Raw genomic sequence first — 12541 nt, 5'->3', positions numbered from 1 at the left:
TCCTGCCAGTCCCTCTTCTTTCCTATTAAAAACTGACCACACTAGGCATGTGACACACTCTGGTCAGTTCTCTAGCTATGCTGGGAACTCAGCCTGCTCTCTTTCAATGATTAGACTTGTCCTGACATCCCCCCCCCCTCGTCCAGCCTTTCACTGGGAATCTCAGTGTACTGTTGCTTCTCCTCCCCCCAGCTCTTATGCACCTGAGAACAGAGGGATTGTAATCACTTATAAAAAAGAGGGTAAATAAAGTATTTATAATGTATTTTTATATCTGTACAAAAATGCTTTGCCTTTCATTTCTATCTTAAACTGAATAGGTTGTTTTGCAAGGTGATAATTTGCAATCACTTTAACCTCCCTTATATTCTAACCCTAGCTCTCTGTAATGTAAACCCACCTCCTTGTTTGTATTGGGATTGGCTGAAAGACCAGTGCCGCCAGAATCTATTGTTTCACCTTTTTCGTGTAAACTTTTTGTCATACCCAACTATTTTATATATATATATATATATATATATATATATATATATATATATATATATATATATATATATATATATATAAGAAACAAATGCAATGCATGTTTTAATTATTTAATGCGGTGAGACACACCTTTTATTCACTTTAAAAAGTATTTTTCTATTTGGTTGTTGGGCATTTCCATGTAATCCACTTTTTCTAAATAAAGCCATAGTACAATTATACACCCCAGTAAGTATTGACGTCTGATAATAATGTCCAGGAATAAGCAGGGCATGATTTCACATATTGCTGAGCAAATAAATTAGGAGGGATTTCTTCTTACAGTATAAACTAAGCCAGTTGCTGTTTTATTGCCTATTCCATATAAACAGAATATAATTATAAACAGGGTGTGTTCCAAATTCTATACAGAAACACCCCTCAGAAATACCATTTGATGTCTTGGATATTGGCATTGTGTTTGACATATCTATGCAGCACTGGACCAGATTAAGGACAGGCAGAGGGAACCAATCCTAATGGAATAGAAGATCTGTATATGCAGCCTCTCATGTTTTATAAGACTAAATCTCTGTTGTTCCAAAACAAGCTTTCTCATTGCTGCCACTATTGGCTAATGGCTCTACAGTTTGGCTTATGTTCTATTTAACTTGCCAGGAATATATTTCCAAATGTAGAACTGAATTTATAAAGCCACTGCAACAAAGTTATTTTCATTTTAAAGAACAAGTTGTGCTGAGGCCTTACAATAAATCACCATTGCTCCCAAAGACAAGGCTCATCTGCCTGTTGCTGCCGCTGTATATAATTGGACAGACAACACTGCTCCTATGAAAAGGCGACTCTTAAGGGAATTAAAGAGTCTGCAAACCCCATTGCTAAAACCTTATATGGAAACTGTTTTGTTTAAATTGTTTCTTTTAGTATATATTATGTTATATATGTTATTTACTATATATAAAATGTATTTTCTTACTTTGTGCTTGGCCCTTACTTAGATACCACCATTAGGAAACCTCATATTTATTTTTTTCATATTTCTTTCTTTCATTCTTTGTATCATCTGTTCAATGGAGTTACCTCATGGTATCGGGGGGTCTTCTGGTAGTTTGCAGCATTAACAAAGGCTGGTCTGTCAGGTACCTGGAGTACCCTTGAAATCTCTTCAGTCCTCTGTCAACATACTATGTAAATGTTTTCACCATCTCTAGCTAGTCGATGCTTGGTGAATCTTACTGTATATCATACAGCTAAGGAGTTTGTTTTTCTCCCACCCCCATTGATTGTATAGTAAACTTGACTACTTCATAGTTCTTCATTGATTATTTGTGGGCCAACCAGCATTGTCCCACAAATAAGATCTAAACATCATCCTGCTTTTTTTCAAATTCACGCTCTTGGCATATCCCTCAACTCTATAGGGCTAGAGTATAAACTTACTGAAAGACCTCATTGTTCATATAGCTTTCTTCCAAGCCGATCAACACTTTGTAGTTGTTCACCTTGCTGATCCCTCAGCAGCCCCAGCCATACAGGAGGCTTTTAAATGTTTGTTTTGCTGCACACTTGTTGTCCAAGCCACCATATAAAAATAAACGAACGGTCAAAATAACAATTCTGCTCTTTGACATAGAAGCAGGTGAGTCATAAGGCCGCCAGGGCCCTGTCGACTCTCCTGGCTCTCATTCAACACTGCACTGCCTTACGTCATTGGTTAGGCCAAAGCTATTAGAAACAGAGATTTCCTGCCGCGTGTGGTCTACAAGAACAGGGATAACATGGGAAGATGTTGGCACGTTTTATAAAAGTGAAACAAGTCTGCACCTACAACCTGTGCACACAGCAACTATTTGGTACATTGATTAGAAGATAAAGCCAAGGCCTTTCACTATTACTCATACTTTTCAATAGGTTTGATTGATCAAACTCAACCAGAAAGACAAATATTTCTGGCCAATATAACAGCAGTTTTATGTTTCAAAGATTTTTATTGATTTTACATAGGAAGTACAACTAGGTACATGATAGGACATGATAATAAAACCATCAAATAAATTTACAGTAACAAGCATCAAGTAGGTACATAAGGCTAAGTAGCCGAATGACCCTGATCGCATGATGGTACAAAGTACTAATGTTAGGCCCCCGGGATCATGAGAACAGGATATCTGTACCTACAGTATACAGAAGGGAAGAAAAGAGTATGGATAATAGAGAAATGGATGGAGAAGAGGATAAGGGGAGGAAGGTACAAGGGGTGGAAGGGTAGACAGGAGGGCCTGAGGAAGTTCAAATGTGTAGAAGGAGGATGTCAGGAATGTATGGTCACAAAATACAGGCATATAATGGGGTTGATTCTCTAAAACTAGACAGTGCAAATTCTTGCTGCACCAGATTTTGCACTTTCCTGCTTTAGTAAATCAGCCCCAGTTTTATTCTGGGCATCAAGACCTTATTGAATTTTTACATGGAATCACGTAGCAGTTCTGGAAGCTTTTTGTTTAGAAAGTACCAAGACATTTTGACTTGTGCCACAGTGGGCCCAGCAAATGTCTATGCCTTGGCTAAGATTTGTTCAGCAGCCATTAGAAATAGTGACTGTAGTTTTCTAATCTCACTGGACTCATGTAAAAATAACCAACCTGTGAAAGGTGGCATGGTGATAGTTTCTATAAATGAGATCTGAGTTGTTTCACAAATCTTCACAACCCATCATATTCTTGAACAATCAATATTTCCCCTGACACCATACTGATTAGTTTAAGATGGTCTGATTTACCTATGTGGCTATAAATGCTGAAATATGTTTCTCACACTGATTAGAACCGAGAAAAACACTTGGAAGAGTGGTATGAAAAGACTTTGTAATCTAGCTAATAAGATAATAGAAAACACAATAAATTGATCAGACTCCATGAGAACTTATTTGTTTTATGTTTCAGGGTAATACAAATGATGCTGATGACCCAAGTACAAGTATTGGTGCCTACCATGACATGCTGGGGACAAACCTTGGAAAAACAATGCTGGAATTTCAGGTTAGTGTTAAAACAAATGAGTTTATTTGTGATTCTGTAAAGTGAATTTGAAAATGGTTACCTAGGAATCCAATAATTATTTTTACCTGCAGTTTACCGATTTGATACATTTGCAATTCAACAATCTAAAGGTGTTTACAGTATTACCGTATATATTGATATATATTAAATATTTAATTTTGGAATAATGATTGTTAAAATGAACAAAAATGCCAAGTGTTAGCTGACATAACCCAAGAACTGGTTCTGCGTTTGTTTGAACTCATCTTTCCAATTTGATGTAAAGTTGATTATTCCTCATTCATTTGAAGATGATGGAAACATGCTTATGATGCTACTCTAGATCAGGGGTCTCAACATTTTTAAGTACAAAGGCCACATTGTATATTTGACAAATATTCCCATCAAATTCCCCCTTACGACAGAGCCCATCCAGAAATACATCAGGGCTCCCATCAGTGCCCCCCTAACATCAGAGTCTCCCTTGCATCACAGGACCTTCTTATATCAGGGTTTCCATCAGAGTATCCCTTACATCATGGTCTCCATCAGATTCACCCTTGCATCAGGGTTCCCATTACAGACCTTAAACAGCCTCTGCTCACCTTAATCCTCAATTTTTATGGTTAATAAAAATTACCTTTCCATTTCAATCCGCACTGCTATAATTTTCTGTAAAATTCAAAGCAATATCGCAAATGGGAAACTTTCTGTACATAGTCAGATACAAGTCAGATTTTAGGCACCCACCGCAATAGAAATTTTATTTTTGGCCAGATACTCTCTATAGCAGTGATGGCGAACCTTGGCACCCCAGATGTTTTGGAACTACATTTCCCATGATTCTCATCTACACTGCAGAGTGCATGAGCATCATGGGAAATGTAGTTCCAAAACATCTGGGGTGCCAAGGTTCGCCATCACTGCTCTATAGGTTAATTACTTCTAAAAGGATGAAGACACAGCCACTTTTTAGAACACTGAGAGTGCAGCAGCTGATTATAATGAACATACCCTTCCATTCATAATCAGTACGCACAGGACATAGTCAAACAAACAGTTATTTCTTTAGAGCAGCAACAGGTAGGAATCTGCAATAAAGTTTGACAAAGAATTTTTTTTTTCCATATGCAATAAATACCCAGAGAGGTTTTTTTTTTTTTTCTCAACAAAAACTTGACTCACTACAGTTAGTGTTGAGATAATCCAGGACTGCACTGTTCTGCCCCACATAGGGGGAGGCCCAAGCTAAGACTACCCCAGTCAGGAGGTAATAATAAACAATTTTCTCTGAACAAATTGCAGTTGGCTGCAACTGGAAGTACATAAAGCATTGGTTAAGGAAATGTCTGTAATGGTGGTGGTCTTCATTGAATTTAAATGTTAAAGTTATAGGTGCATTAGATTCTACAATGTCACCATCTCAGGAATAAACATTCAGCAGTTGTCTCTACAGAGTATGGTTTGCCCCTTTGTCTTGGTAAGGAACCTGAACAGCTGCTCCATATTGTAGTCCCATTATTCTGTCTAGTAGCTGAAACAGCAGGCATGTTTGTGTTTATTGACAAGCTGAGGTGACAGTCTGAAGCCCTGCCATTGTAGGAGTTTAGGAAATGAATATAGAAGTGACACAGGATTCTAAAAGTTACAGTTTGAGAAGCTCTGGTGTGTTTATTGCAAGTGGAAACAGGTGTATTTTAAGTTTTCTCTGGGTTTTGTAATCCCAGATCAGGGCCTGGAGTTGAAAAGCTTCAGTGTCTTGGGTGGGACAGAACCTTCTATTCTGTTTCCAGGTTTTGCTGGAGGCTTGGAGGCTGGTGTACAGGCTAGTTAGAAGCCAAATCGGAGTATAGCTCAGTGCTCCCATTTGGAGACATAGCCCTGTTGAAGGAGGGGGGCTTTGTGTGATGACAGGTGTGTGAGTCAGACAGACTTCACTACAGGGTAGAGGGGTTCTATGTCCATATGACTGAGAAAGATGAGGCCAAGAGAGGATCTGGGAGACTGAAAAGACTGGGACAACTATGCGATTCCATGTGGCTCAAGAAACTTAAGTTGCAGAGGAGAGAGAGCATAGGGTTTCAGGGGAACACCTCTCTTGAGACCAAGAGTAGGCCATGCAGCACAATCCTGTAATTTGCTAAATGTTTTAATGATAATGCTTAGTGAAGCTAAAACAACGTCGAGAAACTTTTTTTTTTTTTTTTTTAACAAGTGGGCTGCCATGCCCTTTAACTGCAGTTCAGACTGACATAACTCACTAACTAGCACATGAGCTTGATCACATCATAGTATAATGGGTTTTGTACACATGTAGCGGTAACAGTATAAGAGCAAGCAGAAATGTAGTTGGAGATCATGCCAAAGTTGGTAGCCAAATGTATCGGATTTGAAGTTTAGAGTGATAACGAGTGGTTGGTAAATTGGCAGCCCAAGGTTGGTATCTGAGTAGTGGTAAATAAGAACACAGAGGAGCAGTATCAACAAAGGGCAAGATACTGACATAAGCACAATAATCTGGCAAACAGTGCAGAGGCATGGCCTAAATAGAAAGCTCATGAAGGCTTGATTCACACCTATGTATTTTTAGTGCTTTTTTTGGCGCTACAGCCCATTACCATGGTTTCCTATAGAACAAGTTCTGTAGAGCAAATCTGCAAAATGCAAAAAGCACTAAAAATGCATTGGTGTGAATCAAGCCTGAAAGGAGCAAGGTGTTCAGTAAGGAACTGGGTATCAATAAAGACTGACAACGAGATCAGGGAAGGAGTTATCCAAAGCTGAAGGTGGTTCAGTAGGAGGCACCACTGCCAAACATCTCTGGGTCCTGACAGTTCTATTTCTGTGTGCACCTCTATGTCCCAGGGATGAACAGAAAAGAGGAATTCTTCACAACAGGTAACAAAAATAGAAATAAAAACTTGATAGAGGATTTATCCCTTTCCTACAACATCCAAAAGTTTTGGTGATCAGATATGGGAATTGTGTATAGTGACCATTAAAAATTGCTTTAATTCTTTGCTAATGGAATACATTTGCAAATGTTCATGTTTTTTGGAATATATGGGGCTCAGTAATAGGATTACTGCTTGGGGTCCAGTCACCCCTTAACCCTGCCTTGTTTAGCAAAAGAATCCCCCCCCAATAAAAATCATTGGTTTCTGGAGACATCTCCATGTCCAAGAACCCATTACAAGGCAGTCATGAAACTAAAGACATCATGTTAAACTCGGCCAAGCATAGTTAAAAAGTTCCTATACGTTTGGGAAATATAAGGATGCAAAAGAATAATTGTGCAGTTAGTATAACAAATGTAATTCAAGGCAACCATTTAGCTGTGCACTTTGTCCCAATACTAAACATTTCTCTGCACACCACATAAAAGAGACGCAAGTGGTGCCAGCATTAAACACAGGCACCAGATGATTGTAAAGGAGAAGAAAGCTAGATCCAAATATGCACTGGCCAATTATCAGAGCAGTTTAAATAAACATTTCCAAAGCTCAGATTCTGGTTATGTAAGGTGTGATGGCTGTGTCCCGATAGGACTTGTTAATGTGCGTAAGTTAAAGCTGGAATATCTAATGCCCAGGAATAAAACACAACAGAAAGAAATGTAAAATGTACTCTGAGGTAAACTAACCTTCCGTGTTATTTTTCTAGCAGGAAATTAGTTATTTCCTCACCTTCGAGCCTTAATAGTCGAGAACAGTGAGTGGCCAAAAATGTACTATGAAATTCTCCCTTTGGGAAAAGTGAAAATGAAACCCAACAGGGGGTATAGTGAACACATTTTGCCCACACCCATCTGTCTATGAAGATATATGGATTTTATATTGCTGTAATTAAAGTTGACTTTAGTCAACCATTACTTGGTGGAATATTTACTTTTATTCATTTACTTTAAACTAAACTAGCCCTGTAACTGTAAATGGAAAATTGTAAAACAAAAATAGGACTTTTGATATCAGTGAAATCTTTAAAGGAGGGTATGGTATTTTTCTCTATACTAATATGTTTGTGTGTTAAACTTAAATGCTAAACCTACACAAAAATAATATTTCATTGCTCTTAATTTGAAATTTAGCTTCTTAAGTATTTGGCCACTTTCATGGAGATGATTAATGCTGACGTCTGCATGGCAATAATGATTTATAAATAAGTTCCATATTCCAGTAGAAAGAAGGGAATAAATGCAAACCAAGGCAATTGTTGACAGTTTGTGATAAACCATGCAATTATAATTTTTGTTGAAAATATTCTGTTTTACCCTATTCTTTTCTATATACTGTAATGATCAAACCGAGAACTTTCAAGAACTAACTTCTCTCATCAACTTGCATTTTAAAGCTTTCATCACTTTTATTGGTAAACAACGAATACTAATACAAGATCTTCCCACGCAGGGGATATTACAGCGTAATAAGCCAATGAACATTTCCAGCCTCCTGGCAATTTGCTGTGTGCAACTTTGTACACTGTCAGCCAGAAAAAAAATGCTCTAGTGCCAGCCTCTCTGATGGACTGATTTTCTCAGTCTCTATATTACACTCCCAAATTGTTGTCTCAGACTCTTAGTCTGTTCACACAGAATCTACTTCTGTCTCTCATCAGTCTCCCACTCTCAGTTAGGTTATATTTGGGTCCCTTATCTCTGTCCATTCAGATACAGACAGGCCTGAACATGCACTTCCAGAAATGGCTTGCAGAGCATTCTTGACTAATTGCAGCCTCTTGCATTTGGTTATCTGTTCCAAGCTACTGTGCACCCTTTCTCTCCAAACACTTACCACACTGCCACTGTGATAACCAGTGCTTCTATCAAAATATATATGTTCCTTTTAATGACTTCCCCCCTTTTCACAGATTTTTCATTGTCCTTTAAAGGACTGACTACTTCACTGACCAATAGGAAGGCATGACTCCTTTATTGCAAACAATTTAACGCCCATTGAAAGACATAGGAATTCAGAAACTGTTGAGTTATTCTGCTGCCTACAAGGGTTTAGGACACTGGCAAACAGAACAATTGTAAGCTGGCCCCCAAATAACCCTTCCTCTACCCAGCATGGCAGTTTTTTGCTAGTGTCCTAGGTTTTACACTTTTTCTTCAGCTCTGCTGTTTCTGTTTTGTGATTTTTTTTTTTTTACTGTGACTTCAAATATGATTTCTCACTGACAGTGCTGCTTGAGCTGGTGTCTATAGAGCAGCTATCTGGATCAGTGTTCCCTCAGCCTAACTAATGAGGACCCCAGTAGACTGGACTTGTGGGGTTAGCCTGGAATGTGACCTTTAGGCACTTGGCTCTGCTTTGTGAGGTTTTTAGACCTGAGTGTACTGTGTAAGTTGTGTTTACAGTGCTTTTTAGGTCTAAAGTCATAGCACAGTACATGCCTGACCCTGTCTCTAAAGGCTCACTTTATAAGTAAGGAATAATTGACGTGATGACAAAAACTACCCCCCCCCCGTCACATAAGGAGCGTCACGAGTTGCCGAAATAAGCCGAATGTCGAGTCGGCGCTATACGGCGCCTGCGCACCGACGTTTGGCTTCTTTCGGCAACTCGTGACGCTCCTTATGCGACGGGTGGTAGAGTTATTGTTATCACGTCAATCACTAACTGCTGCATAGAAACGCCCACTCCCTAGGGGTTCACTACCCGGAAGCCGGGTACCTGTAGCTATACGAGGTATGTACACCAAAAAAAAAAGATCTGCATACCGTCAATGTCGGTAGTGAGCTGAATGTAATGTTAGAATTTTTTTTAGGGTGAACCCCGCTTTAATGGGCACACTAGTTAGATTGACCTGTGTGTCCCCAAGAAAAGACATTGGTAGGGTTTTAACCTCACTTCCTGTTCAGCTGTGTGACAGGAAGTGAAGCCAATCTTAAAAAAAAGGGACACAAAGCCCAACACAAAAAGCACAAGCAGGGGTTCTAACACTCACTTGGCTTCCCTCAAACACCCACAAATAAGATTGCCTTGCGCTAGATTTAAGCACAGTGCTGTAAATCAGCACTTCAAGCCTGTCCGCCAATAACCCCCCCCCCCCCCCCCCAACAGGCCACGTTTGCAGGTTTTCCTTCATCTTGCACATGTGCTTTAAAAGACAGTCTGGACAGCAATTCTTGATAAGATAAATCCACACATCATGTCCTGTAGGGGGTACTTGAGGACTGAGGCTGAGAACCACTGCAGTAAAAAGGAAAAAATTAATACTTACCGCGCTGTATTTTTCCTTTCCTGGTGACTACATGGCAGCAAACAATCCATGCATGAAGGCACCAGGAAAGGAGCTTCAAGACAAAAATCACACCTGTTTTGTTAGGCCAATCAGCCTATTTCAGCTGCAGCTGTCAAAATCTGTAGCATGAAAAAGTAACAAAAAACAAAACTTCAAAATTTGAAAGTGATTTTATTGGTCGACAAAACAAGGAAAGCAAAAACAAACAGAAAAATCAAACAAAAATAAATAAATATAAAAAATAAAAATAAACATTCACAAAACGTTCATTTGAGACAGTAAACATAATATGGTTTCTGCTTTGGAAATAACAGGATAAATAGACCCACATACATCTATTAAGGATTGAAACATTAATTAGTCACATCTTGAGAAAGATTTAGCAAAATAATGCAGCACAGACAATTACATCAAAGTGAACACCCCAAAAACAACATACATTGACAACCTCACAAATATTTCAGGCGAAGATAGCCCCCACCCAAAAAAAATTATAAACCAGTCAAAAAACCCTTGATCAAAAACATATCTGTTTTGCAAAGACGTTCGATAACGACACACAAAAATAATCTTGCCGGCCCCACACACACAATCTGGCCTCTTTTCAGGGCAGGTAACAACTGCTCTATGGAAGCTTTATATAACATAGGCTTGTGTGCTAATGAGGCAATTGAAAACACATGCACATCCCATGAAACACACAAAACACAAGTTCACTCAATGTAGAGACTGAACTTTAAAGTGGGTACACCTGTTAAGGATGTCCTTAAATTACTAACCCAAAAAACACGCTCTATGAGCATGCCCAGAAACATCCAAGTGCTGTTCACACACAAAAAGCAACATCAAAAAATCTAAGTCCCTGGGCATGCTCAGATCACCAGAAATGCAGATAGCAGAAAATAAACAAAGCCCTGTCCAAAATGAATCACATCATCCAGCATGCTACAAAATTAGAGATGGGATAAACACCCCCTGGTCCGGATGGGCAAACAAAGAGCCTAACATGGGCAAAAGTTATACCATAAATACCATTGCAGTCTATGGGAAATTACTTGTTCATTTTGCTAGACCCCACTTGGCTTATCTTCTAGTAATTGGCCTTAAAATGGGTATGGGGGCCCAGGTCCCACCCAAGGGACATACAGTACCTGCCGCCATTATTGTACTTTTAGCGTGATCTCATCACTCTGGTTCTCAGCGACAGGGTACTGTAAATCTTGCGCTGGCTGCCGCAATAGGAAAAACACAGGATAGAGAGAGAGCGGTCTCCATGATGGAGGGGGGGGACATGCGACGTATGGGCACAGGCAGCACTGGGCAGAAAGGCAGAGGCTCAGAGGCAGAGCTGTTAAGTTAAAAAATGTTAAGTAAAAAAAACACACTACACAAATTTTTGAAGTAATTTATTAGTCTTCTGCCGGGCCCCCTCCCCTTTTAAGCTTTTTTACATTGGGGGTGCGCCCGGTCTTCTCCGTCGTTTTCTGCCGGCGAGCCGCTCTTCTCCACCGTCTTCTGCTGGGACACCCTCCCCCTTTAAGCTCTTTTACATGGGGGGGTGTGCGCCCGGTCTTCTCCATCGTTTTCTGCCGGGGGGGAGCCGGTCTTCTCCGCTGTCATCTCTGTTCCCTCTTCTGCCGGGCTTCCCCGCGGGGCCCGGTCTTCTCCTCCGCTGTCTTCTCTGTTCCCTCTTCTGCCGGGCTCCAGCGCGGGGCCCGGTCTTCTCTTCCTTGCAATTTTATACATGGATAAGACAGATCTCGTACCTGTCACAAGGATAATATAGCATATCCAAAGAACAAACTGCACCATCATAGTATAATTACTGTTCTGTTGCTTAAAAGAGAAGTATGTTTTTTTTATATATATTCATACTTATCTAGATGGATGTAATATCAGACCGATGCTGCAGCTGTCACTCTGCATCTCTGCACTGAGAACCGAGCCACCGAACATCACCGATGGCTCGGTTCTCTCAGCTCCCCAAGCAGAGAGCAGCTGACTGTCAATCAGCATCTCTCCTGCTCTGTTCCTCCACACTCACTGGAGCGCTGGGCTGTGGAGGGGTGGGGAGAGGCTTTTTACAGCCACTCGCTGAGACTACCATCAGTCAAGGCAGCTGGCGAAAGTCGGGGTGATGCACTTCCTCGACTGATGGCAGTGACGTCAGTGGATAGTGGTCTTCAGACTGCTAAAAACGGGTCACAGGAGTGCAAAACGAATTGCACTCATGTGACCCAGAGGAGAAACCCAGCCTAAAAAGCTCAGGCTGGACTTCTCCTTTAACTGGAACAAGAAGATATCTAAGAACCTTTTCACACTGGGGCATTTTGCAGGTGTTATAGCGTTAAAAATAGCGCCTAAAACAGCTGCTCCATTCACTCCGGTGTAATATAAACGGGTCACAGGCCTGAGGGCTTTCACACTGGAGCGGTGAGCTGGCAGGGCGTCAGAAAAAGTCCTTCCGGCAGCTTCTTTGGAGCGCATTAGGAGTGGTGAACTCACTGCTCCTAATTCGCTCCTGCCTATTGAGATCAATGGGCAGCGACAGCGTACCGCTGGCAAAACGCTGCTGTAGTGACACTTTGCGTGCGGTTTTAACCCTTTTTTGGACGCTAGCAGGGGGTGAAACCCAGCTAGCGGCCGAAAAGCGCTGCAAATCCGACAGTGAATCGCCGCTAAAGAAATAGCGGCATTTTACCGCCGACGCTTGGGGCGGCTCGGTGTGAAAGGGCTCTAATTGTAGCATGCAAATGTATACATCTAGATAC

The 12541-nt window shown here is 40.6% G+C and overlaps 1 protein-coding gene across 1 annotated transcript in view; it reads left to right on the top strand.

Annotated features, from left to right (window-relative positions):
* Positions 1-12541, top strand: part of LIX1 (limb and CNS expressed 1) — a 214795-nt gene that overhangs the window by 170457 nt on the left and 31797 nt on the right. Inside the window, exon 4 of the mRNA XM_040342606.1 lies at positions 3429-3524. Coding sequence (XP_040198540.1) covers positions 3429-3524 — 96 coding nt within the window. The remainder of the gene's footprint in view (positions 1-3428; positions 3525-12541) is intronic.

This window comes from Rana temporaria, chromosome 1 (assembly GCF_905171775.1).
Source record: "Rana temporaria chromosome 1, aRanTem1.1, whole genome shotgun sequence".
Lineage (NCBI taxonomy): Eukaryota > Metazoa > Chordata > Amphibia > Anura > Ranidae > Rana > Rana temporaria.
This window is presented reverse-complemented; position numbering and strand designations above follow the sequence as displayed.